Genomic DNA, 26,182 nt, shown 5'->3' with positions numbered 1-26,182 from the left:
TGGGGCCCCGTCTGCGCCGCGGCGACGGGTGGTGCGGCCGGGCGGCGCGGGCCGCGGCGGCGTGGCCGTGGCGCGGCGGCAGGTGGCGGCGGGCGGGCCGACCCGGGCTCGATCCGGGCCGTGGTGGGTTTGTCCGGCGGGCGGCGAGCTAGGAGGTGGCGCGACGGAGGGTGGGCGCGGTTGCGGTTCCTGCTGCCGGCGGGCGCGGCCTCGGTGGCGCGCCGTCGCTCGGTGGTGAGGGCGGGCGCTGTGCGGCCCTGTGTAGCGTGGTGGTGCTGCGGAGGGCGCGGCTCGGGCGTCGTGCCGCTGCTGCGGCAGTTCGTCGCGGGCGAGGTGCTGCTGGCTGCTGCGGAAGGGTTCTGGTGGGGTGCCGGGGCGGCTGCCCGGCGCCGGCGGTGTGTTGGTGGGCGAGGTGGTCGACGGCATTGGTATGCGGGCTGGCCATGGCTGTCCTCGCCGGTGTAGGAGGCCTCGACGGGGAGGGCTTGCTCCGGGTGAAAGCTCAGCCCGACTAGGTCGGTGCCGGCGATGGCGACGCCCGAGGCGCCGTTCCCCTTCTTGAAGGCATCGTTGTGGAGCTCCTACCTCTCCTAGCTTCAAGGTTTCGTGCTCTCCGGGTGAAAACCCAAGCTCTTGCCTCGGCCGGAGCGGGCGACGGCGGCGATCTCGTCGCTTCCCTTCTTGGAGGCGTCGTCTTTGGAGCGCATGACCTTCACTCGGCGAGGGTGGCTTGTTTGCGGGCTGCGTTGCATTGCCGTCGCGTTGGAGGATGCCGAGGCGGCGGCCTCGGGTAGGTGGGCGTGAGCCGGGCGGCGGCCCCGGAAGGCGGTGCGGCAACATCTCTATGGTGCGGGGATGTGGCTTGCCACGGCTTGGGTGGCGACCCCGGCCGTGTGGGCGGCGAGGCGGTCGGCTCGGTCCGATGCGTCCTGGTGGGGACGGTCGGACGTTATGTCGGGCGGCGGCCCCGGATGAGTTGGTGTGATGCCCGTGGTCCGCGGCCGTTTGCCCCGTGCAACTTGGGTTGCGGGTGGACGATTCGTGCGGCGTTGCGGCTCGAGAGCGAGCGGTGGTACGTCGGGCGGCGGCCCGGAAGGTGGTGGTGGTCTTGGTGGACGTGCGGGGCACGACGGAGCAGCGGTATGTCGGAGCGGCGGCTCCGAATGTTCGTCGTCTTGGCGGTGTTGAGGACATCGACTTTGTGTCGCGAGGGCGACAAGGTCGTTTTGGCGCAGTTCGTGAGAGGTTCGTCTTCGGCTATGTTGGAGTGTCCCGTGTCTGCTCCTCCCATAGTAGGTACGGCGTCTTCTCTCCGGTTTGGTTGGATGGCAAGCTAGTCTTGGCGAGTGTGTCATCGTCCGCTTGTATCAGTAGTGGGTTTGAGTGGGTTTGTCCTTGTGGCGTGGCGAGTGTGGGCTTGGCCCCGTGGTGTCTTTGTATGGTTTTCGCATGGTTTTCTCCTAAAAACTATGCACTTTCTGCTTAATTAATGGATGGGGCAAAGCTTTTGCCTCCGTTTCAAAAAAAAAAAATCCAGGTTTTTACTTATATCATTTTCCTACTGGAAACCTTCAATCCAAACCAGTGTACCATTCTTCCTCATTTATTTATACCAAATTTTGTACAGTTCATCATCATGAGCAGCTCCGGATCTTCTTGGGCTAGCAGGAAAGGTCGCTCACAAAAGAACCACTTACCAAGCATCCCAGAAGAAAAGGGTGTCCGCCGCCATGTTCCATATGCAAACTCACACCTGTTCCTGCAGCTAAACAGCATAGTCAAGATGTTCACGCAGCAGCAAAAAATCATTGCCGAATCAACAGGGTTTTGCTCCTTCGCAAAACCTGTTCACGAATTGCAATTCGACAAACAGTTCACCGTTTGGTTGATGCCCAAGGTAGACAACATATCAAGGTCTGTTTCTGTTCATGTTGGCAGGAGGCTCACCTTTTTCCAGGAAGATATTGCCAAAGTACTAGGTACACCATTCGGTGGGAAAGATGTATGGGACGCGTCGCTAGATAAATCACAGGATATGCGGAATAAAATCCAATCTCTCATCGGTATGGACGATACCAATAAATCTCCGATCAAAGCTGCTGAAAAAACCTTGCAAGCGTTATGTGGGCGCGAACTGATAGGCGATGAAGTCAACATTTTCAAGATTTCATTTGTAATTTTTGTTGTGTGTATGATTGTTGACAGCAATAACCCAGGAGATCAAGAATCAGTCAATTTCTGGCCAGCTCTCACAGATCCTGACCTGATTCACACTTTCAACTGGTCAAACTATTTGTTGGATGCCATGTTCTCCTCATGTGCCGCTTCAAAAATGGCACTTCGGAAAAATGTGTCATACAATCCACCAGCAGGCACCACCCTTTTCCTCCAGGTTTGCTTCTCATCCCTCCCCCACACTCCAGGTTCATCTTTTTTCATTACGGAACAAGTTTTGCGGTGTTTTTTCATTTCTTAGTCTTACTTTTTTCATCACACTCTGCATTTAGATATTCTATCTAGACAACATGGATTACGGGCAGACCTCACTTCCGAAGGGCAGCAAGTCTCGTATGGAGTTATTCGATGCGCGTACCTTCTCCAAACACGTGTTGGCCGAAACAATCGGTCTTAGGGGGCAGACACCGTGCAGGATGTTCGGCGCCGGCAAGGTCAGAGCAACTGCAACTAAAAAACTGTTCTTTCCTGCTAACGTCAATTAGTCAGAAGTATACGCAACATCAAATTTGATTTTTTTTGCTTACACAAATCAGGCAGTCTACTGACATTTTTAATTTCAATTAACAGCCCAGGGCAGACAGCGATGTTGTGTACAGAAGGGGCCTAAAAAATCGGACCACAAATTCTGTTGCAACCACCTCGAATACTAATCACCAGAAGCGTCCAGAACAGATACCGCTGTCCAGGCACGACAACAACAACAACACCATGGAGCTGCCACAAATAAGGACCATGAGCCCCCCATCACAGTATGTTTTTCAATTGCAACCCTTCTGTAAAACTAATCTACTACAACAGTTTCCTAACAATATATTTCATATCAATTCTTTGATTTTAACCACCCCCCAGCAAAGCATGAAGATGATATTGGCAGCCAAAGCACACAAGGCGAAGTGCCTAAAAATTCTTACCCAGGCACGCCAATCAATAGAGGAAGAGTCAGAGAAACTTCTAGATGCATTCAGCAAAATAGCATTAGAGTATTCCAGTGATTTAGCTGAAACAAAGACATACCCCCCCGGACAACCTTATACACCGTTACCATCAAATCAATGCAGAAGAGGTTATTGTTTTTACACTTCTTGCTATAATGCTTCACCATATAGTTAATGCACCAAATCTATATTTTATGCTAATCTTACTCACATTATACAGATGTCAACACTCCACCCCAGCAAGGAGCACGAAACAGACAGGCATGCGATGCACCTTCATTTTCACTAGGACCAGAATTTGAAACCTGTGTCATTACTGGACCGACACCTAGTCCTGTCACACCTATATCACCAATAGGACCCAGCCCTCCCAGAAAAACAATACGAATGTCAAGCCCCAATTCCCCTTTATCCTCAACCAAGATTAAGTCAGGAGAATTCCTATTCAACAAGCGCTGTTCGGAAAAGATAAACCTTAACGATGACGCCTCCGAGTTAGAATTCACACAGTCTCCTGTCACAAAGAAACAGGTACGGGAAGGTAGAATTATATGCCCCCTAGGGATTGTTCAGCGAAAATATGCTCGAAGAGGGTTGAGGCTGCCAATAATTTCTACAAGTGGGCACTTAGAGCTTCCGTAGACCCAAACAGGTAACAAAAACCATTCCCCAACACTAAATAAACTGCAGTCGCAACAAATACCAACTTTTCACCTTCTCCACACATTTTTTTTCAAACAGGTTCTGGATACGACACGGTTCACCTAAATACATAGAGATATCTTCTGAAGACATTGTTGCTCAATTTGGACCTAACGGATCTTTAGGCCCTGATACATGCGACGCGATGCTATGAAAATACCAACACACAGGACAACAAGGCAAATCGGTGGATTGGAGGCACTACTTGGAAACAGACTTCCCGGTTTGTACAAAACCCTTTTCCATTTTTTTTACTTCATCCACAAACTATATTCTCAAATACGTTTGTTCAACTCATTTAAGATGCGTGTTATCTCCGGTGAAGACTACTTATCTTCCAGAAGCATCCAACATCAGTGGGTTGGCAAACACATAAGCAATGACATATCAAAATGCATGCTGGTAACACGCTGACCACAGTTTGTGCTCACTCCCTCATATGCATAGCAAATTTCTTAACTTTCTAAACCTGTGTCAAATAGTTCATTACCATGGTGGTCGTAAAAGGATCGTGGGCATCCATAGCATGGGACATGAAACGAAGACAGATCACCATACACGCTGCCGGTAACAGGGATTGTAACTGGTCAGATTATGAAAAGATCGTAACCATGCTGAACTCTGCATTCCGCCGCTGCATCGAATCTTTCTTTGATGGTTGGAGCGTCGACTGGGAAGAGTGGGCCAGGGTTTACACAACCTCAACATCTCTCGATGACTTAAGACCCGACGGGTAAGTTAGTACATGTCCTAAAATAGATGCATCATCTTTTTATCCAATCCCACACTAACAATATTTATCCGCACTATTGACGACAAAACCAGCTACGACTTTGGTCCTGAAGCTCTCCAGTTCTGTCGAACATTCGACGGTGTGAAGCAGGGAGGAAAACTTACATCGGTACTTTCCTATTTTAGCAGTTTTACTTTTAGCCTATATATAAAAAAGTAGTTCTTTTTTTCCTGCACTAACATTCTTTACATCTTCCTTTCCACGTGTTACATATCAGGCGTCCCAGAAATGCCCAACAAATGCTGAAATGTTGTTTGATTTGTTGCACCTACGTGGCAACTCCGGTGCCCTCCCAACGGAGTTTGTACAAGACATAGATGAATGAACTAGTTTTGTTACCACTTCACCCAACATATCACATGTAACGCAACATGCGCAATAATTGTTCTTCTTTTATTCTATGCTCCATAGATTTTTAGAAATCTAGCATCAAGCATTAAATTTTCTGTATACTCAATCATCGCGATGCAAGTCATTTATTTTCTTGTTTCACCTGACATTCATCTAATATAGTCACAACTGACACATCCAACCAGGTTATTTTTTTGGCCGACAGATGATTTCCTAGACAATTCAATCGTGCCATTTGTTAACCACACCCACACCAGAGTTACAGTCAGTTTATAATCTAAAACAACTCAACACACAATTTCCTATTTCTATAAAAATGCTTCATTTTTTTCAAGACATAAAACACATCACTTCTCGTTGATGACCCAGTTAGGAAATCTACTTATTTTGTAAATATATTTTCACCAACTAGTTATGAGGTAGAACTGCAGAAAAAAGCCATCCCAACCTAAAATACACAATCTGTCCTAGTTCCATCTACAGTGCAAACAACACCACATTGGAAAATATACCAAACCAACAGGAAGCAACCGGTAGTAAGCATAACTGTAAAACAAACAACACAATGCAATGTGCAATCAATTATACACTTCAATTCTACACATTCTTCTACTGTTAAGCCAGCCAGGAAACGTACCGGCAACTGTATACTAAAACGTATATGCTCTGTAGATCTATTACCCTCCATCGCCTATATAGGTGGCATCAAAACGGCTCAACCTGTACAGAACAAGAACACAACATGAAGCAAGCCAACTCATCACCACTTCAGGAATTCAACACTCCAAAGCCAATGAAGAGACAGATTGACTCTTCTGCACAACAGTCAGCCACCGACACACCATCCTACATGCTTCCTCTCAAGAGGAGGAAGAAAACCCAAAGCACCAGTAGCCAGCACTCAAGCCAATCATCGGCCAATCCTCTAGACCACAAGCTCTCTGAACCCAAGTCAAACTACCTCACACAAGCCGACTCCGACATGTCCATTTCAGCTGCCAGCATTCAGACTCAACAATGCTCCAACATCGCCAAGGCCGACACACCCATCCTCACCGTGCAAACTGTTGTCACCGATACGACGGCAGTCCACGTTGCTGAGGATTACAAGCTGACTGATGATGCAATCCTGCAAGCATACCCAGAAGACTTGAACCTGAAGCAGGAATCTGAAGAAATGTCTCCAGAAGGCTTGCCGGACTCCGGCGACTACTGCGATCCCGGATCACATGTTGTTCAGGTACCCATGCAGTTTGTTGATCCCACTATCAACGAATCATACAGCATCCCATCCACTCCAGTACTTCAGTTTCAAGTTGACAATGAGACTGAAGTGATGGAATATGGAGTGGAAGCGGATTACTCTGGTGAGCAATGCCCATACCCTACAGACATAACTGCAGGAGCAGAAAGTGAAGTGCAGCACCCCCCCTCAGTGGAGGAATACGATGCTGCCAATATGCTAGATCATGACCTTGAGCTAGCCCTGCGAGACTCCATCAGAACACATGGGGAGGAAGAAGCTCAGATGCAAATGCTGGAGGAAAACATGAGGATCAACAAAAACCTTGATCAGTGGCTGGCTGCAGTTAGCAATGTCGACGACCCAGAGCTGAACCAACCACCCAACAATGGAGAGCAGCACCAGCAGTCCTCACCATTTGACTGTAGCAAGAACTGACAATGTGCCACCAAGTCACCAGACCAAGAAGCATGAGCCACCACACAACCGAGATAGCACTCCATTTTCAAATCAGCAGCACCCCCCCCCCCCCCACCCATTGTTCAATCAAAACGCATGTTTATTTCTTAGTTCTAGAACTACTGTTGTATCGCCAATCCTTTTACCAGCAATCATTTCGCCTTAATGTAGGATGTTTCACAATTTCAGTTATTTAAACATTTCCTCAACTCCTTTTTATGCTTGTACCAACAAACAATCTCGCTACCATCAAATACATTCAAATTAGCAAGCATATCCCTGTATATTTTCGTCCAACTAGATTTGTCCACAGATCGATTGTATAATTTTTGCACCCTCCAATATTTTTTTAATTCACATAACAACCTTTCTTCGTAGCAAATTAATTAAATCGTGTATGCTGATACAAAACAAGTTTTAATATCTTTCTGATAGCAAAATCTAAGTTAATTCCAGCAAACCTTAAAAACAATTCAATCTCATAACAATCTATCTGAAGCACCATTGTAGACACATCTATTAACATTATAATACATTTTAACAACTCAGCCAGCCTAGGCAAAAAAAGAAGTAAACCAGCAGCTTCACAAAATAAATCTGGACAATCCAATTACATCTCCCGTCACCAATAGATTAAGTCAGTACAATTGTTATCCCAAAGAAACAGAACACACTAAAAGATTTTCAACCTCCATCACCTATTAATGGATCTGGGGATTACCTGCAATACTGCGCTATCCCCCTTTCCTGAATCCCGAAGTTCTACCAGATGCGTCGATCCAACAAGCGCTATCGATTTGTTCTGGAATTTTACACAGCCCCACTATCCAAACATGAGGCCGAGGCTCGACCGCCGATTTCTAATCCTAATTTCGCACCCCAAATAGCGCTTTTTTTTTAACGCTGCTGCTTTATGCAAGAACATACTCCTACCCGCACCCATTTGACTTTATACAAGCACCCCCCCAAAAAATTAGAATTTCCACACTAGATGTGCCTATAAGCACTTTTTTATGCTAACCAACATTATATCAACCAGTAAGTATAACTGTCGATAACTCACCACTACGGTCTCTGTTTTTTGTATTAATAATATGTTTATACACTTTAATAATTATCAGAATCATCAAACCTTTTTTGACTAATTAATTTTTTAGTTAATTTTTCTTAATAATTATAGGATTTTACCAAAAAAAATTCCAAGAGCTGCTTTAAGTTAAGCTTTCAAATAAAACACTTCATTGGGAAGTACAGTCTACATGAATGAACCTTTTTATTTTCTAATTCATATTTAAACAATAGAATTTACGTGGTCAACGACATCAGTCCACACTACGTATCAGTCCTACCGCTGTCTAACACTATCCACTTTTTCATGTCCACTTGATTTTTCATCCAAGGTATATCCTGCCCGTCAAAGACTGGAACTACCTTACTTGAGCCGCCCTGAAACATTTTTCTTGACCCTACAATAAATGCAGGAACAATTTTTTTCAGAAGCTGGATAATTGTTTATCACATGTATTACATGGCGATGGAATAAATAATTTTAATCATACACAACTTCAATATTCACACAAAACAATTTTTTACAAAATAAGTTAAAATTGTATCTGCCAATTACTAGAAGCAAGCCCGTTACATTGAAATAAATATTTAAAAGTCGTTAATTTAATTCTTTTCGTTTTATAAAGTTGCCAAACCAGACAACCTCGAGTTTAAAACAACAACCGCTAATAAAAATCCATAAACAATTCTTACTCGATCATATAATAGAATCCCGATAGATCTTCCTCCGACTGCTATTCTTAATATAACAAGAACTTGTATAATTCCCTAATCGACGTCGTCCATACCTGCACTGGCAACAATCACTTTACCCCTAGCGAGTTGAGCAGTCAGTACATTGTCTCTCTTTCTGTCCGCCCGCGATCGGAAAGTTTGTGCGTGCAAGAACAATGCTGCATAGGAGATACCCACAAACCACCATATCGCAGGCATTTTATAGAGGCTACGCCCTCGGGCAATGCTGAGATTTTTCTCATATAGATAGATTGAATGGTTTTTCACGAGTTGATATAGTCGTGCTAAGCGATCTAGATTGAAAACCAGCATTAAAAAATGAATGTCTAAATGTATACCAGACACTTATTAATATCCTAAAAAGGATATTTTTTGTATGTAATTTACAGTAATCCTATACAGTTAATACGATCGACGCTTTTTTTTTGCCAGAAACGAGGGGCGATACGGAACAATCATCACATATAACTACAACAGTTGAACTTAAAAGTCCGCACATGGATTTGGATTGTTTTAAGGAGTAGTTTTTATGCATAAACAATGATTTACTGTTTTATAATATTTAATTTAAGTTAAAAAAATATTAACATCTCATTTTGCATATACAATTTTTTTTCATGCAACCTGGATAACTTCTCAAACGACAGTTTTATTTTATTTTATATACAGGCACCACATCTCACACACACACTGCAAGATGCACTGCATCCAATCCAAAATACAGTGAAACATGGTTTGCTATACACTTTTTTCTACATTTCAAAGTGCAATACACGATACAGTCAATCCACATTACAAACAGCTAGGTTTTTGTAACTTATAAGTGTAGTACTATCAATTCTACAAATGAAACCAAACTACCTGACGTCTCCTTCCTATTTAAGAAATCGAAACAAATAAGGAAACCATCTTTTTTGTTAGGTATAGCACGGTATGAAGCCCACCAAGAGAAGAAGGATCTCCAATGACAAACTTTCTTCTACTGGAGGAAGCTGCTTCGACAAGCTCCCTGATGAGATTGTTGAATCCATTCTTGCTTTACTCTCGTCATCTGCAAACACTCCAGCAGACCTCGCCGGCGCAGCGATGACGTATGTGCTCATAAAACAAACTTTTTTTTGTTGGAACCAATCTTGTTAGCTAGTAGTTAGATCATGTTTATTTCGTAGTTGAGTTTCATAGGCGTGAGGCTGCAGCAATGTGTGCACGAGATATGATCTGTACACATGCAAGTTGAGCGTGTTTAGTTAGCCGAGTTAGTTAGCTAAGCTGCATGCATCTGGCCGGGTGGGCTAAGCGGCCGAGTCGTGTGGCCGCAGGCTTAGGAATAGATCAGCTTTGTTAGTGCGTGTGTGCATGCTAGTTAGTGGAGTTAGTGGGTGAGTCTATCTTGTACTACTGGCTATTTAAGTCTGAGCAATCTAATGAGAAAAGTTAAGGCCTGCGAGCAGAGGAAACAATGTAACCACGTGCTGCATGTGTGTGTCCAGGTCCTGTGTGCGTGTGTTCTTGTGTGTGTGTTCATGAGATAAACAAGAGGGTTGAGAGGTAGAAGAAGAAGGGGGCTGCGAGTTGCAGCTCCTTCACTTGGTATCAGAGCCTCGTTCGTCAAGGTCCGAGTCTCCGTCATCGTCGAGCTGCGTCACGAGCGAAGGAAAAGATGTGCTGCCCGGTAAGTTGTGCCACCGGCGGCAAGGAGGTGATGGCCAAATCGCGTCGTCCACGTTCGAGTCGTCGAGAAGGTGTGTCATCGGCGGCAACGTGGAGGTGAGTCACCGGCGAGTTGCGGCATCGGTGGTGAATAAGAGTCCATGTGCGAGTCGTCGAGGAGGTGTGCGTCATCGGCGGCAACATGGAGGTGAGTCACCAGCGAGTTGCGGCACCGGTGGCGAACATGCGGCAGCGAGCATGTCATGGTGGCACGCTCGTGGTGAAGGCGTAGGAGGTGCGTCTCTCGTGGGAGGCCAGCGGCGGAGACGGCAATCGGCGTGACAAGATGGCAATGGAGGCCGTCTGCGTGTTGCATCGACGACATCGACGGCCATGGGCTTCAAGAGAGGAATAAGCAATAACAAGATTGGGGAGGTGATTGTTGGAACCAATCTTGTTAGCTAGTAGTTAGATCATGTTTATTTCGTAGTTGAGTTTCATAGGCGTGAGGCTGCAGCAATGTGTGCACGAGATATGATCTGTACACATGCAAGTTGAGCGTGTTTAGTTAGCCGAGTTAGTTAGCTAAGCTGCATGCATCTGGCCGGGTGGGCTAAGCGGCCGAGTCGTGTGGCCGCAGGCTTAGGAATAGATCAGCTTTGTTAGTGCGTGTGTGCATGCTAGTTAGTGGAGTTAGTGGGTGAGTCTATCTTGTACTACTGGCTATTTAAGTCTGAGCAATCTAATGAGAAAAGTTAAGGCCTGCGGGCAGAGGAAACAATGTAACCACGAGCTGCATGTGTGTGTCCAGGTCCTGTGTGCGTGTGTTCTTGTGTGTGTGTTCATGAGATAAACAAGAGGGTTGAGAGGTAGAAGAAGAAGGGGGCTGCGAGTTGCAGCTCATCTCACTGACACTTTTATTGGTTCCCTTTGTAACATATTCTTTTCCCAGAGATAGGAGGTTCAGTCAAGCTTGCACAAAGCAAGCTCGTTCTCAACAAGGCGTCCATGGGTTGCCTAGCTGTCCGAGCAAAGAACTGGTCAGATTCTGCAGACAGGTTCCTACAGAGATGTGCAGGCGCTGGGAACACAGAAGCTTCATACATCCTTGGCATGGTTTGTCACACGAACACATATTGCATAATTTACCAGCTCCGCCATTCCTTTAAATTTTTCATTGTCTTCATCACATACATCTTCTTAAGTCATTTTCATTCCTCCCAATCAGATTAGGTTTTACTGCGCACGTAGCCGCAGATCGGGAGCAGCTTTAATGGTTTCTGCTGCCAATGGTGGTCATCTGGAAGCCATTTTCTCACTAGCTGTAATACAGTTCAATGGTAGCGGTGCTAGAAAACAAGACCGCGACCTCACCCTCGGAGCTGGTTTGTGCGCACGCGCAGCAAAGCTAGGGCACGTCGACGCAACAATAGAGCTTGGGCACTGCTTGATGGATGGATACGGTGTGACCAGCGCCCCTGTAAATGGTCGCCTTCTTCTGCATCGAGCGAAGCAGCGGGACGCCGAGAACGAAAGACAGCAGGCAAGCCTCGGAACCCTATACCAGAAGACGCACCATGCAAACTTGTTCTTGTCTGAATGGTTTTCGCTGAGCACAGATGCAAGGAATGGATTAAAATCATTGTAATCCAAAAATACCAAAAATAAGTCATAAAATATCTTAAAAAACTGAAACTAAAATTAGAATTAAAATCATTGTAATCCAAAAATACCAGTTAGAATTGTTGTTGGTGCATCTCTCCCCATCAGGGCGACAAAGTTGCGGAATGTCCACTTGAAAGCCTCTATAGTCTCTTCTGTTTTTCTTCGAAATGGGGGGTAACCCCGGCTTCTGCATCGTGATGATGCACACAGCCTTTTATTAATAGAATTCAGAGTAACAAAGTTTACAAAAAACTAGTCATCGAGGACTGGTCCCATAACCAACCATCGAACAAAAAGACTAAGAAGACTACTAATCAACATAGTCTTCTAGAAAGACGCCAACCAGCTCGGCACAAGATATCTCGAGCGACCATCGGGAGCCGTGTGCATCCAGATAGCCATGGCATCCCGCTGCCCCTCCAGGTGAGAGTAGGGTCCATAGTTGAACCCAATGGGAAACCATATGAATAACCTGCAAAAAATGAAAAGAAGTTTTTTTGTTAAAGATTATATCGTTCCTGGTCCTCCAAATAGACCAACATAAAGCAGAAACCCCAATCCGGATAAATGCCTTAGATTGTCTATCTACTCCATTCAACCAATTACTAAACATATTAGTAATACTGGTAGGAGGTGGAAGAGCAAAAGTAAAATGAACCGTGCGCCATAAGAGTTTAGCTAAAGGACATTCAATGAACAGATGTTGAATGGTCTCCTGTTCCCCACAGAAGACACATTTTGTACACCCATTCCAATGACGTTTAGCTAAATTATCTTTTGTTAACAACACCTTATTACTCAAGAACCACATGAAATTTTTTATTTTTAACGGAACTTTAACCCTCCATAAATATTTCCGTAGGAAAGGGGTATGGTCACACATAATATCCTCATACAAAGACTTCACTGTAAACAAACCATTTGTTGTCAAATTCCAAACAAAACGATCCTTATCATCATTCAAATGTACCATCATTAGTTTCCGACAAAGTTGTAACCAGGCCGACCACTTGTTACCACTTAATAGTCTTCTAAATGTAATATTTAAAGGCGACTGACCAAGGACATGTGCGACAGTGACATTTTTGTGGTGAGCAATATTATATAGTGACGGGTATTGTTGCGCCAACGGAGTCTTGCCTAACCAGGTATCTTCCCAAAAACGAGTACTGCTACCATTACCCACCTTGAAAAAACCCCTGGAAAAAAACTCCATCTTGACCCCCATGAGACCTTTCCAGAAAGGCGAATCAGTAGGTCTCGCTTGAACCTCCGATTACGTCTTATATCTCAGATATTTATTTTGTAGCAATTCCTGCCACACTCCATCCTCATTCAGGAGTTTAAACAACCATTTGCTCAATAAACACCTGTTTTTGATTTCTAGCACTTCAATACCTAGGCCCCCTTGGTCTTTAGGGCGACAAACGATATTCCATTTTGTAAGCCGGTATTTTCTTTTGTTTTCGTCAGACTGCCAAAAGAATCTAGATCTATAGTAGTCCAAACGTTTCCTTACCCCAACAGGTATTTGAAGGAAAGACAACATAAACATCGGTAAGCTAGTTAATACTGAATTGATAAGCACTAACCTATCACCATAGGATAGTAAATTCCCTTTCCAGCATCCTAATTTACTCTCAAACCTTGTCTCTACCGGATACCAATCTGAGTTTTTGAGTTTTTTGTAATGGATTGGAATACCTAAATATCTAAAGGGGAGTTGTCCAGCATCACATCCAAAGATATGTTTATACTGATCCTCCTCCTCCTTTGCCTTTCCAAAACAAAAAATCTCGCTCTTATGGAAATTAATCTTGAGTCCCGATAATTCTTCAAAGAGACACAAAATTAGTTTCATATTAACAGCTTTGTTTAGGTCATGCTCTAAGAAAAGGATAGTATCATCGGCGTATTGTAATATAGAGAGACCTCCCTCAACTAAATGTGGGATGAGTCCTCCAACTTGACCATCTTCTTTGGCACGCTCAATTAAAATGGCAAGCATATCCACTACAATATTAAAAAGCATTGGAGACAGCGGATCTCCTTGTCTTAAGCCTTTTTTGTTTGGAAATAATGACCAATATCATCATTAACCTTCACACCAACACTGCCCCCTTGGACAAAGTGTTGAATTAATCTACCCCATTCTTGAGCGAAACCTTTCATTTTTAACGTTTGTTGTAGGAACGGCCATTTAACCTTGTCATATGCTTTTTCAAAATCTATCTTAAATAAGACACCATCCATCTTTTTCGTGTGTAACTCATGAATTGTTTCATGTAAAATGACTACCCCTTCCAAAATGTTTCTGCCAGGCATAAAGGCAGATTGGGTTGGCTTTATGACTCTTGGGGCAATCCCCGATATACGATTAGTACCAACCTTAGTAAATATTTTGAAACATACATTTAGTAAACAAATAGGTCTATATTGTTGTATCTGAACCGCATTTTCTTTTTTGGGAAGTAACGTGATAACCCCAAAGTTCAGTTTATATAGGGGCAAATTCCCATTCGAAAACTGAGAGAATAGGGCCATCGGATCATGTTTTATTACTTCCCAAAAATGCTGATAGAACTCAGTCTGGGAAGCCATCTGGTCCCGGCGCTTTGTTCCTTTCCATCTGAAAAATAGCTTGACGGACCTCCTCTTCAGTAAAAGGGGCTGTCAAGATATCATTCTCAACATCCGAGATCTGAGTAATATCATGTGTCTCTGCTTCGTTTAAAGAGATATTTGTTTGAGTGGGTGCTCCAAACAATTTCTTATAGAATTCCGTAATATAGACCTTTAAATTATGTTCCCCAACAATCGTCCCCTCTTGCTGTTCAAGTTGGAAAATCTTCTTCTTTCGGTGTTTACCATTTGCTATTAAGTGGAAATATCTAGTGTTATTACCCCCTTCCTGGATATGTTTAACCTTCGCTCGTTGTGCCCATTTTGATTCCTCATCCCTTCTTAATTTGTTCAGATCCTCATTTGCCTTTTTAAGTTCTGCCCTCTCATTTGTATTCAAAACACATGTTTCGGCTTTCACATCTAGAAAATCAATGACATTTAGTAAACGTTCTTTTTCTTTTTTATATTTTCCACTTTGATTTTTTGCCCATCCTCTAAGAAAGCGTCGTATATGTCTTAACTTATTTAACCAAATATCCATTGGAGTAGCTCCACTTATAGCTGAATTCCACTCCTTTACTATCATAGCAAAAAAACCTTCTTGACGCAACCAATGTAACTCAAAAGAGAACTTTGCTTGATTACCCAGGTGTGCTTTCACTCCCGAGTCAATGAGTATTGGAGTATGATCAGAATCAGCTCTGGTTAAGGCTCTAACAGTTACCAACGGGAATTTTTGTTCCCATGAGATTGATGTTAGAACCCTATCTAACTTCTCATAAGTAGGCTGTAATCTTCTACTTGCCCATGTGAATTGTCTTCCAGTAAGAGCAATTTCACGCAAGTTCAAGTGTTCAATAATTGCATTAAAAACAAAGGGCCAACGCGCTTTGAAATTATCATTATTTTTCTCCTCACGTTTACGAATAATATTGAAATCACCACCTACCAACATAGGTAATGTTTCAGATTCACAAGTTCTTACTAATTCAGCTAAGAATTCTGCCTTATGCTCGTCTTGGGCAGCCCCATAAACCGGCACCAGAATCCATTCAAAGCCATCATTCTTACATTTAATATGGAGTTTGACACAAAAATCTCCAGTAGTTACTTTTAACACACGAATCGTATCGGAGTTTATTCCCACTAGAATACCCCCTGAGCGACCATGTGGTGGTAAGCAAAACCAAGAAAAGTTATAACCTGCCGCCAATTGGTTCAAAAAAGGTATCGAGAAATTAGATCTTCCAGTTTCCAACAAAGCTATGAAGTCTAATTTGTGTTCCCTAATTGCCTCTTTGACAAACAAGTGTTTAGCAGTATCTCGAAAACCTCCTGGATTCCAGAAAATACCCTTCAGATTCTGCATTATGACCATTGTTTCTTGACTCTTTTCCTAGTGCTCTTACGCGTGTTATTAATATCATAAATTTTGCGTTGCCTAACCTTCTTTACTTTCACTACCGGTTTGAGATGCTCGAGATGATCATCCAAATCGAGAGTGGTGTCATCCTCATCAACCAAATCTTCACAAAGTGTGGATACTTTTGACATTACAAGAGTCTCCAATCCTTCTTTCACATTTTCAATCTCATTATTCTTTTTTTCTAAAATTAGTCTCTTCTGTTAGCAGCACACCAGCGAAAATTATGCTCTGAAAGTGGTTGTTGACACCAACAAAAAGTCCGAAAGGCAGGTTGTATAGATTAGTCCTATATGTGGTGTCGAACGTAACAACATCGCCGAAAGATGCATAGTCAAGCTTACTGGAACCGTGCGCAAAAAGCAAGGACCTTACTCTTTTCTGATCATCTAGGTCCATGCATATAGAGAAACCAGGATCCCTAGCTTTAATCCTAGCAAAGTTTTCTAGCGTTTTTGTCATATCTCCTTCTATAGACTCCTGAGCTAGTTTCGCACACAATGTACGGACAGATTGCCTGCTGAATGGGACGTATGAATCAGACTGGTGAACTGTCCCAACTATTGAGCAAACCCTTGACAGTTGGACATTGTTTGCTCTTAGGTGCCTCACCAGCTCACGAGTATTACCGTCGATACGGCTGTGTGAAGGCCACCGACGCTTTTCACCGCATGAAACAAACAATGGGTGGGTGTGCTGACATACAAATCTCTTAACATACCAGGACTCATCATCTGACCGTAGCAACAACAGTATGCAAGGACAGTCACACCTGGAAGAACGACTATGATCTGATGTATCCCTGCCCTGCAAAAATTCAATTCAAACATTTTTACTATCAAAATGATATGGCTTTAACATGATAATAGATATGCTAGATTAGATAAATTAACAATAATAACATACCTCACATGAACAAACTATGTCCTGTCTGCTTTTCAGCTTTGATGTATTTATCCGGCTCCTCCCATACCTAATTCCAAAACCAATTTCCCATGAGTACATGTTGAAGAACTCGTAAGCTTCCTCCAAAGTTTGAAACACTTGTCCAATGCTTGGCTCAAATATGCATTTTTCACCCCTGCAAGATGCTTCTCTTAGAGCCCTCTCCACAGCTCCATAGTTCCAGGACGCAGGAAGGCAAGTACCAGAGGGCATGCTGCTAAGAAGGTAATGCACATTAAGATCTGTTTATATGCATTAGTACTACCATATGTTACTATAACAAGGACAGTTCTAATTTTAAAACTATGCCAGATTATACAAGTAAGACACAAACCTTTTAGACTGATCTCTCGCATCCATCGAATCAAAATCCGGATTAACAATCAAATTTCCTATTCATTGCTTTTATGCTTCCTCTGATGTCTCCTGCAGCAGTATCTTTAGTAGTTGTATCTGATACAGCCGTGCAGCAGGATTCTTGATTTCCTCTGATTTCCAATCAATTGTAATTTACTGATATGTAAAATACAGAGCATGTCTTATATGGAATTGTAGGAAAAAGTGTAGAAATAGTGTGCAATATGAACTGTATTTGTATGTATAGTACAGTCGAAGTTACACTTCACCTTCTAGCCGTGCAGCAGTTTTTTTTGATTCCCTCTGATTTCCAATCAAATGTAACTTTCTGCTATGCAAACTACAGAGCAAGTCTTATATGGAATTATAGAAAAAAGTGTAGAAATAGTGTGCAATATGAACTGTATTTATATGTGTAGTACAGTCGAAGTTACACTTCTCCTTCTAACCAAGATTAGCAACTATACACTTCAGCCAGAACCACTAACGGTTGTAACGCCTGATGAAAATTCCGTCAGCTCACTGTATTGCTACAAGTAGGAATCTTCATCCATTCAATTTCCAGCACACTATATCCAATGGCTGCCATGGTGTGCATAGCTAGCCACCATGGTAGCAAATCCGCGTCGATATATATGAGACGTGGGTGTAGTTACACCCAGGAGTAGGAAGTATTTATCCTATATATATATATATATATAGGGTAACACTATTCTGAAACCGGTGCCCAGAACATTATTTTGAGCACCGTCCGCACCTCTATAAGGCCTTCCAAGGAAAAAAAGACCGATTGACCGTGTTGCATCGTCCCCGACCTACCTCCTTCCGCGCGCCGGCCCGGGTTTCCACCGCCGGCCGGGTTCTCCCCTTTTCCCCCATAGTCGATATTCCCCTGCTCCACCCGCTACCGGCGAGCCTCTTCTTCCCCCTCCGCCCGGTGCACACATGCTTCCCCTACCGCAGGCGATCCCCAGCTTCCCGAGCCATCTAAGCGCTCCTTCTTCCCCTAGCCCTAGCGCGGCTCGGCTCCCCGCGGCCCCGTTCCCCACCTCCCGAGCCACCAACAAGGTGCCTCTTGTCCCGCTACCAACCACCACCGGGTGCCCCCGCGACTGCACGTTTGCACTGCCTCGCTAAATCTCCAACACCTCCGGGCGCCCCAGCGGCCGCGCCGCCACTGCCGAGTGCTCCGCGACTGCTTCGCCGTCCTGGTTCCTCAAGTTCGCCAGATGCACACGCGGCCGCCCCACCCCCAATTTCCCCGCCTCCCTCTGCCTCCCCGCACTCCATCCGGCGAGGCGCTTCTAGTCCACCATTCTTCTCCGCAGATGTTTTGCGATACTGCCGCTCGTGCTGTTCGCCAGGTTGATTTCTGCATTCCTTGACGGACAGAGATAAGGACTGCGCCTCCTGGTTCCTCGCTGCTGGAAGTGTGCTATTAGCTCTGTATCTAGCAGTGCAGGTTGATTAGGACAAAAGGTTGCAACGCAGGCTGTCGCTGTGCCGGCCTTCAACTCCTGCCCAACTCGGTGTTACACCTGAATTTTCTGCGCTAGGCAGGGCAGTACATACAAAGTTCGGAAGAAAGTTCAATCACACAGTGGCAGCAAGTGCAACTACATGTTTTCAGTTTTGGAGAGGGCACAAATTCATCAAATCCCCTAATCTTCTCTCTTTGTTATTTACTACAGCCGTGCACTTCTGTATAGAAGCAGCGCACTTGTACAGGTTGCATTATTTGGGGATATGAAATACTCTCTCCATCCAATGAAACATGTCTAAGTTTAGAAAAATCTTAGATAAATTACATGAAACGGATGGAGTATTTAATCTTCATGTATGAGCAGCCCAAGTGGTTGAATACGGGAAGTTCAACGAAGAAACCACATGTCTCTGAATCGAGCAAAGGGAGGCGACATGCAGCAGCATACTGCCCAGCATTGGGTAGTGAAGAGATCTCTCGATCTCTCTCAAGTTCTCTGAATCTACCTGCAGCCGCAGCCCAAAACAATATTGGAACGAGCATTGAAGCAGCTACTGTATGTTATCAAACTGTCCTGCTTGAAAAATGTAATTATTTTCTCTTCCCTGTTCTTTGCATTGGTTCTTTCCACTGAGCATTGAAGTCTCTATCTCGTAGAAGTACAAGCCATCTCAGGAAAAAAGATAGTAAGAAAAGTACTAGTGAGAGATAGTGCCAAAACTGAACCTCACCACACCGTGGAGTAGCAAAGACGAGCGTGTGTAGTATTGAATACTGTCAGTTAACAGCTGCAACTTTCACATAGTTTCAGAATTAGCAAGTTTGTCCACTGTCATTGTCGACAGTAGGTTTCAGTTTCAGTTGTCAGACAAATAAGCTGAGCTGCGACTCAGCGTAGGATTCTGTTTGTAGATGATAGGATCGACGCCCTGGTCTATCATGGGATGGCGCGAGTCAAACGATCATGGCGTCGTTGTAGGGAGGCGTGGTGGAGACGTTGGGATGGCAGCGTCGTGCGCCTGATCACCCCTGATTTTTCGTCTTTCGTTAAGGTGTAATCTCTGAACAAATAGAGAAAGAGAAGAGAAGAGAAGCTGTACGTTGAACACATCACCAAAGCCTCTCGTGTGTTCCTTACCGATCATCGCCATTCTCATGTGAGTTGAGTGCTAGGGCTAACAAATACATGTACTGTAGTTATCTACCGTGTCTAGCTATTTTTCTTTAGAACCATGCATCCTCAGCGCATGAGCCTAAAACGATGTGCAGAACACATTATTGGTGCAGTACACATGCATTGTCGCAGGGCACTACAGTGTATGTTTTACTTGCAGTACAAATATTCATTACTGGAAGTATAATCGATTGGTACTAGGCGTCACCGCGGGCAACAATGTGGTGGAGAAAAAAAATACATTTCATTTGGTTGGCAACTATAGCTAGTTTCTCTATTTTGTCAGGTTATACACTCTTTTATTTAGTATATACATGCATTCAGAAGGTTATACATCATTTCTATATCGGCAGTACAGAAGGAAGCACAGTTGATGGGCATCTCCCGGTCGGCCAATCCCGCCACCTGCCCAGCGCGCCGGCCAGTTCCGCCACCCCACCCCGCCGTGGCCAACCCCGCCTCCCTCGCCGTAGGCCAGCACCGCCGCCCCAGGCTCCCCCGACGATGCCGCCCAGATTTCACTGGCGCTGGCCATGCCCATTTGAATTTTTTTACATTTGAATTTTTTTTCTACATTTGAATTTTTTTAATTAGTCAAGTAGCTATTTTGCACTAGTAAGTAGCTAGGTTCTTCTATGTTTACTTTACAAAATCTATTGTGTAAGGATTTCTACAATCAAAAGATAAATACTACTTGTAGTCGGGAAGTACACACCATAGTAGTACTATAAAGGTGGGTAAGAAACACCATGGTAAGTACTTAGTTTAAGTACACACATTCAGCGCTAACAACTATTTACACGGAGGAAGTACAAATGATGGTTGGGTTAAACATATTTGTCGAAATACACATTTCCATGCTCAGGTTAAAATTATTTATCAATAAAAAGAAAATAAAAAAATTCCATCCGAAAGTACAAGGAACAAGTTGCAGAAGTACATGTTTGGAAGTTCACAATCCTCGTTAGAAAAAAAAAAATAAAAATAGTTTTGTGTAGAAGTACATAGACGAAGTTGGAGAATTACACATTTCGGCTCCTGAAAGTACAAAGACCCCTCCTAGATGCGGAACAATTATAAACCTCGGTCGAGAACTATACAAATTCAGTTTAAAAAAGGTATAAACCTGGAATTACAACTGTTCGACACGAGCAGTACAACCACTTGTTACAGGAAGCACAAAAAACCCGATAAAATCCAAATGTACAAAAAACAAAATAATCTCATCATCCGCAGGGAAGTTCAAATACTTGACGATGAGAAGTACAACCATTCAACACGAGTAGTACAATCACTTACTACGGAAAGTACAGGAAAACCGACAAAATCGAAATGTAGAAAAAACAAAATAATCCCATCATCCACGAGAAAGTTCATATATTTGACGACGAGAAGTACAACCATTCGACATGAGCAGTACACACCACTTAATACAGGAAGTACAAGAAACCCCACAAAAATATCAAATTTAGAAAATAACAAAATAATCTCATCATCCACAAGAAAGTTCAAATACTTGACGATGAGAAGTACAATCATTTGACACTATCAGTACAATCGCTTAGTATATGAAGCACAAGAAAACCGACAAAATTCAAATGTAGAAAAAACAAAATAATCTCGTCATCCGCGAGTAAGTTCAAATACTTGACGCTGAGAAGTACAACCATTTGACACGAGCAGTACAACTACTTAATATAGGAAGTACAAGAAAACTATCAAAATCCAAATGTACAAAAAACAAAATAATCTTGACATCTGGGAGGAAGTTCAAATACTCGACGTTGAGAAGCAAACCAATTCGACGCGAGCAGTACACCAACTGAATATTGGAAGTACAAGAAAACCGACAAAATCCAAATGTACAAAAAATAAAAAAATCCAGTCATTTGTGGGAAGTACAACAAGTGATTCCGAAAAGTACAAGCACTAAATACAGGAAGTACACACTATAACTATGGGAAGTACAAAGTGTTCAAATAAAATTTTATCAGTTTTCGTGAACAGTTTCGTGAAGCCGCACCGAGAAGTACAACCGAATTGATGCTAAGAAGTACAACCATTCAACATGAGCAGTACACCCACTGAATGTAGGAAGTGCAAGAAGACTGACAAAATCCAAATGTACAAAAAACAATAATAAGCCCATCACATGTGAGGAAGTTCATATACTTGACAATGAGAAGTATAATCATTCGACACGAGCAATACACTCACTTAATATAGGAAGTACGAGAAACCCGACAAAGTCCAAATGTAGAAAAAACAAAATAATCCCGTTATCTGCGAGAAAGTACGAGCAGTGATTCCGAGAAGTACAGGCGGAGACAACAGGAAGTACAAGCGTTAATTACATCAATTAAAAGTGTTAAAAAAAATACTCCCACATAAGTTCACATAGCAAAAAACAATAATAATTCCATCACTCATAAAGAAGTTCATATACTTGACAATGAGAAGTGCATTCATTCATCATGAGCAATACACCCACTTAATATAGGAAGTACAAGAAACCCGACAAAGTCGAAATGTAGAAAAAACAAAATAATCCCGTCATCTGCAAGGAAGTACGAGCAGTGATCCTGAGAAGTACAGGTGGAGACAACAGGAAGTACAAGCAGTAATTACATGAAGAAAATACCCCCACATAAGTTCACATAGCAACATTGTGAAGTTCAAATATTAAGATACGAGAAGTGCAGAATCTCTTAAATAGAATATAGGGACAATCTAAAATTATCTTTCGAAGCACACATGCTAGTTTTTATAAAACACACTAGTATCAAAACATTTCCAGGAAGTACAAGGACATGTCGCGGGAAGTTCAGATGTGCGTGGTTGTGCTGAGCATTTTGTGTGGCCATGGACCTCAAACGGACACCGTATGAGAAACTAATAGTCATTTTACTGAACACTTTTGTGAAACAGCGCCGAGAAGTACAACCGCATTTCCCTAGAAGTGCAAGTTCGTGTCGAGGGAAGTTCAATGCTCAGTTTTTACGGGGCGGAAATCTATTGTTCAAATCTCATCGATTTGATCACCAACCACTTCAATCATTGTCACCAAAAGCTTTATATGGTAGAGTATATGTCTAATTTCATTACCTACAACATTTCACAACAAATAAATGGATCTAATCTATCAAATTCAAATCGTTATCCCACAAAATATATCGGAAACATGATTTCAAAACTTCTAAATTCCTTTCAAATCGTTCGAAGTTGGCAAAAATGGTAGATACGAAAAATATGCACCATTTTGAGACCTTTCTAACCGTATATCATTTCATTGTTTAACTATACAGCATGGTAATCGCGGGAAAAATCATTCGGTGCCCGTCACATAAAACAGGCGGACATTAATTCGAGTTATTCTATTAAACTGTAAAGAATTAGAGAAAATAATTGGAATAAGAAAGTTGCGCCTAGTCCATAGATTTCCAACGCCATATCATTTGCATCATTCCGACAAACGGTTGAAACAAATCATCCAAATTACTGTCCGCCCATTTTTTAGTACGTCCGAATTTTGGTATTTTCACAATGATTCAAAAACTGTGAGGATTTTGAAAAAACGTAAAACATGAAAAAGTTGCGTAATTTCATTATTTTTGCAACGGTATATCATTTGCACAGTTTCGATAAGTGATTCGAAAATTGAACTAAAAGTTCATTTTCTGGCCATATATAAGCGTTTTCGTATTTTCAAAATTAAATTTAAACTTTGCAAAATCTATGAAAAGTGTAAACATGAAAAAGTTGTGGTTTTTCATTATCTATCCAAAAGTATATCATTTGCATAATTCCAACAGAGCTACTGATTATACTTATAGTATCTCAACAATTTTTCGGAATTATCCAAATAATGTATCGTTGGATACATAATGAAAAACCATAACTTTTTCATGTTCACAATTTTTGCATATTTTGCACGGTTTAAATTTAATTTTAAAAAAATACGAAACATTTCTAAATAGCGACGAAACGAACTTTTACTCCGATTTCTGAACCCCTTATCCAAATGGCACAAATGATATACCGTTGGATAGATGATGAACTTTCGCAACTTTTTGATGTTTTGAGGTTTTTAAATTCCACACAGTTGTTGAATAATATTGAAAATATCAAAATCCGAACGTATTAATAAATGGGCGACAGTAATTTTGATGAATTTTCTCAACCGTTTGACAGAATAATGCAAATGATATGTCGTTGGAAAGGTACAGAGCATACAAAAAAATTAGTATTTTAAGTTTTTTCAAATTCCTCATGGATTTTGAACAATTTCGAACATACCGAATTTCAGACTATTCAAAACCGAGCGCATAGTGTTTGGACAACATTTTTTCAACCGTTAGTCGGAATGATGAAGACGATACGGCGTTGAAAATATAATTAAATTTCACAGAGTTTTCATGTTTTAAGTTTTTCAAATTATGCACGAATTAAATTGTAAAAAATAGAGCATCGAATTGCCCGGTGCAAGCACTTACACTGCTCGTGCAAAGTGCCCGACGCGGTTCAAAATGGGCGAACAATAATTTAAAATGTTCTCTTAAACATTAAGAAATTAGAGAAAACAGTCTAAATGAAAAAGTTGCGCCTGATCCATAACTTTCCAACGCAATACCATTTGCATCATTCCGAAAACAGTTGAATAATCGCATCCAAATTACCATGCTCTTTTTTGAGTACATTCGGATTTTGGTGTTTTCAAAATTATTCAAAAACTGTGTGAAATTTGAAAAAACGTAAAACATGAAAGAGTTGCACATTTTCATTATTTATCCAACGGTATATCATTTGCACAATTTTGATAAGCGGTTCGAAAACCGGAATAAAAGTTCGTTTTCTTCCTATATAGAAATGTTTCGTATTTTCAAAATTAAGTTTAAACGGTGCAGAATCTGCAAAAAGTTTGAACAAGAAAAAGTCGTGTGTTTTTATTATCTTTCCAAGGGTATATTATTTGTATAATTCTGATAAATGGTCGAAGTAAAATCGATACGTGTGAAGTAATGGGAAGTTCAGAAAAAATCATACGGTAAGCTCAACCTTGTTACCCGAAAAGTGCAACCCTACATTGAGGGAAGTTCAAGTCGGTGCTCAAAATATTATTCTGCAAATGGTTTCAGAAAATTTATCTCCATCACCTATTCCAATATTAAGGGAACACGAGAATTTTTTCTCTATGTCAATTTGAAAGGAAACAAATGGACAACTGAATCTAAGTATTTTGGTTCACAAACTATTTGACAAAATTGATATTGAAAATCCTGCCAATTAAAAACTCCATGATTGGTTTATCTCTACACTTAGAGAAACATCAATTTACAACATGGAAATGATGGAGAAAAAATATTGGGATCTGAAGTTTCATATCTCGGCACTATTGGTGTGCACATGTATCTTTCAATTAGCACAAGACTTTATATTGCATTTGTCGTTACTTTACAAGTTAGGCATAGCGCAACCCCCACTAAACGTCATTCGATGGGAGTCGATAATATATTTCAATATCTTGAAGGCACAAAGGATCATGGCATAATCTTTTAATATTGAAAGATCATGACATTGATATTATTGGGTATATGCTGGCTATTTCTCTAAGTCAAGCATGCTAAATCTAAAACCACTTTCATGTTCCTACATGGTGGGACAACCATCTCATGGAATTATTCTAATCAAACCTATGGTGCACCAATCACGGGTAGTCAAATATCAGACGGGTCCATTATAGTTTTTCCTACTAGTGGTGGCACTACTAGGGAGAGGCTTATAGGCCCCGTTTTTACCGCAGGGGCGCTAAAAATGAGGTCCACCAGTGCTATATACCACCGGTGCACCCAAATAATGAAGCGCCGGTGATACGAGGGTACAATCGGCGTGCACAAAATTTGATGTGCCCGGGATAAGCCTCGTGCAGGTCCAGGCCGACCCAAAATCTGGCCTACACTTACCGCCGGCGCACCACTATAGTGGGTTGCCGGTGGTATATTGATTACCACCGACACCAAACTATAGTGGTGCGTCGGCGGTAGGTGCCTTTTCAATTATGAAAAATATAAATAAATTGATAGAAATTTCAAAAAAATAAAATCCTTTGAGATGACCATTTATGAGAGTGGATTTGGTGACCGGGTGTATACGTGAGCACGCGTCCGTTGCTTGACATGTGGCACACCTAATGATTCCCTGTTACAATCATTGTTCGCTAAGCAAACCACATCAGCACTAACAACACTCCCAAAACACGTAGGACCCACCCGTTTGAATTCAAAAAAGTGGGCCAGGTTAAAAAAAATTGTTGGACCCTCCTCTTCCGAATTCAAATTT

The 26,182-nt window shown here is 42.3% G+C and overlaps 1 protein-coding gene across 1 annotated transcript; it reads left to right on the top strand.

The window, feature by feature from the left end:
- The first annotated feature begins 10,376 nt into the window (after nt 1–10,376).
- LOC124695663 (F-box protein At5g50450-like) lies at nt 10,377–11,822 on the top strand. Its single transcript, XM_047228489.1, has 3 exons — nt 10,377–10,382; nt 11,129–11,290; nt 11,403–11,822. The coding sequence occupies exons 1-3, from the start codon at nt 10,377–10,379 to the stop codon at nt 11,820–11,822; spliced, it is 588 nt and encodes a 195-aa protein (XP_047084445.1).
- Nucleotides 11,823–26,182: the final 14,360 nt, after the last annotated feature.

This window comes from Lolium rigidum, chromosome 3 (genome assembly GCF_022539505.1).
Source record: "Lolium rigidum isolate FL_2022 chromosome 3, APGP_CSIRO_Lrig_0.1, whole genome shotgun sequence".
NCBI classification, from domain to species: Eukaryota; Viridiplantae; Streptophyta; class Magnoliopsida; order Poales; family Poaceae; genus Lolium; species Lolium rigidum.
The sequence above is the reverse complement of the archived record's forward strand: the minus strand, read 5'-3'. Positions and strand labels throughout refer to the sequence as shown.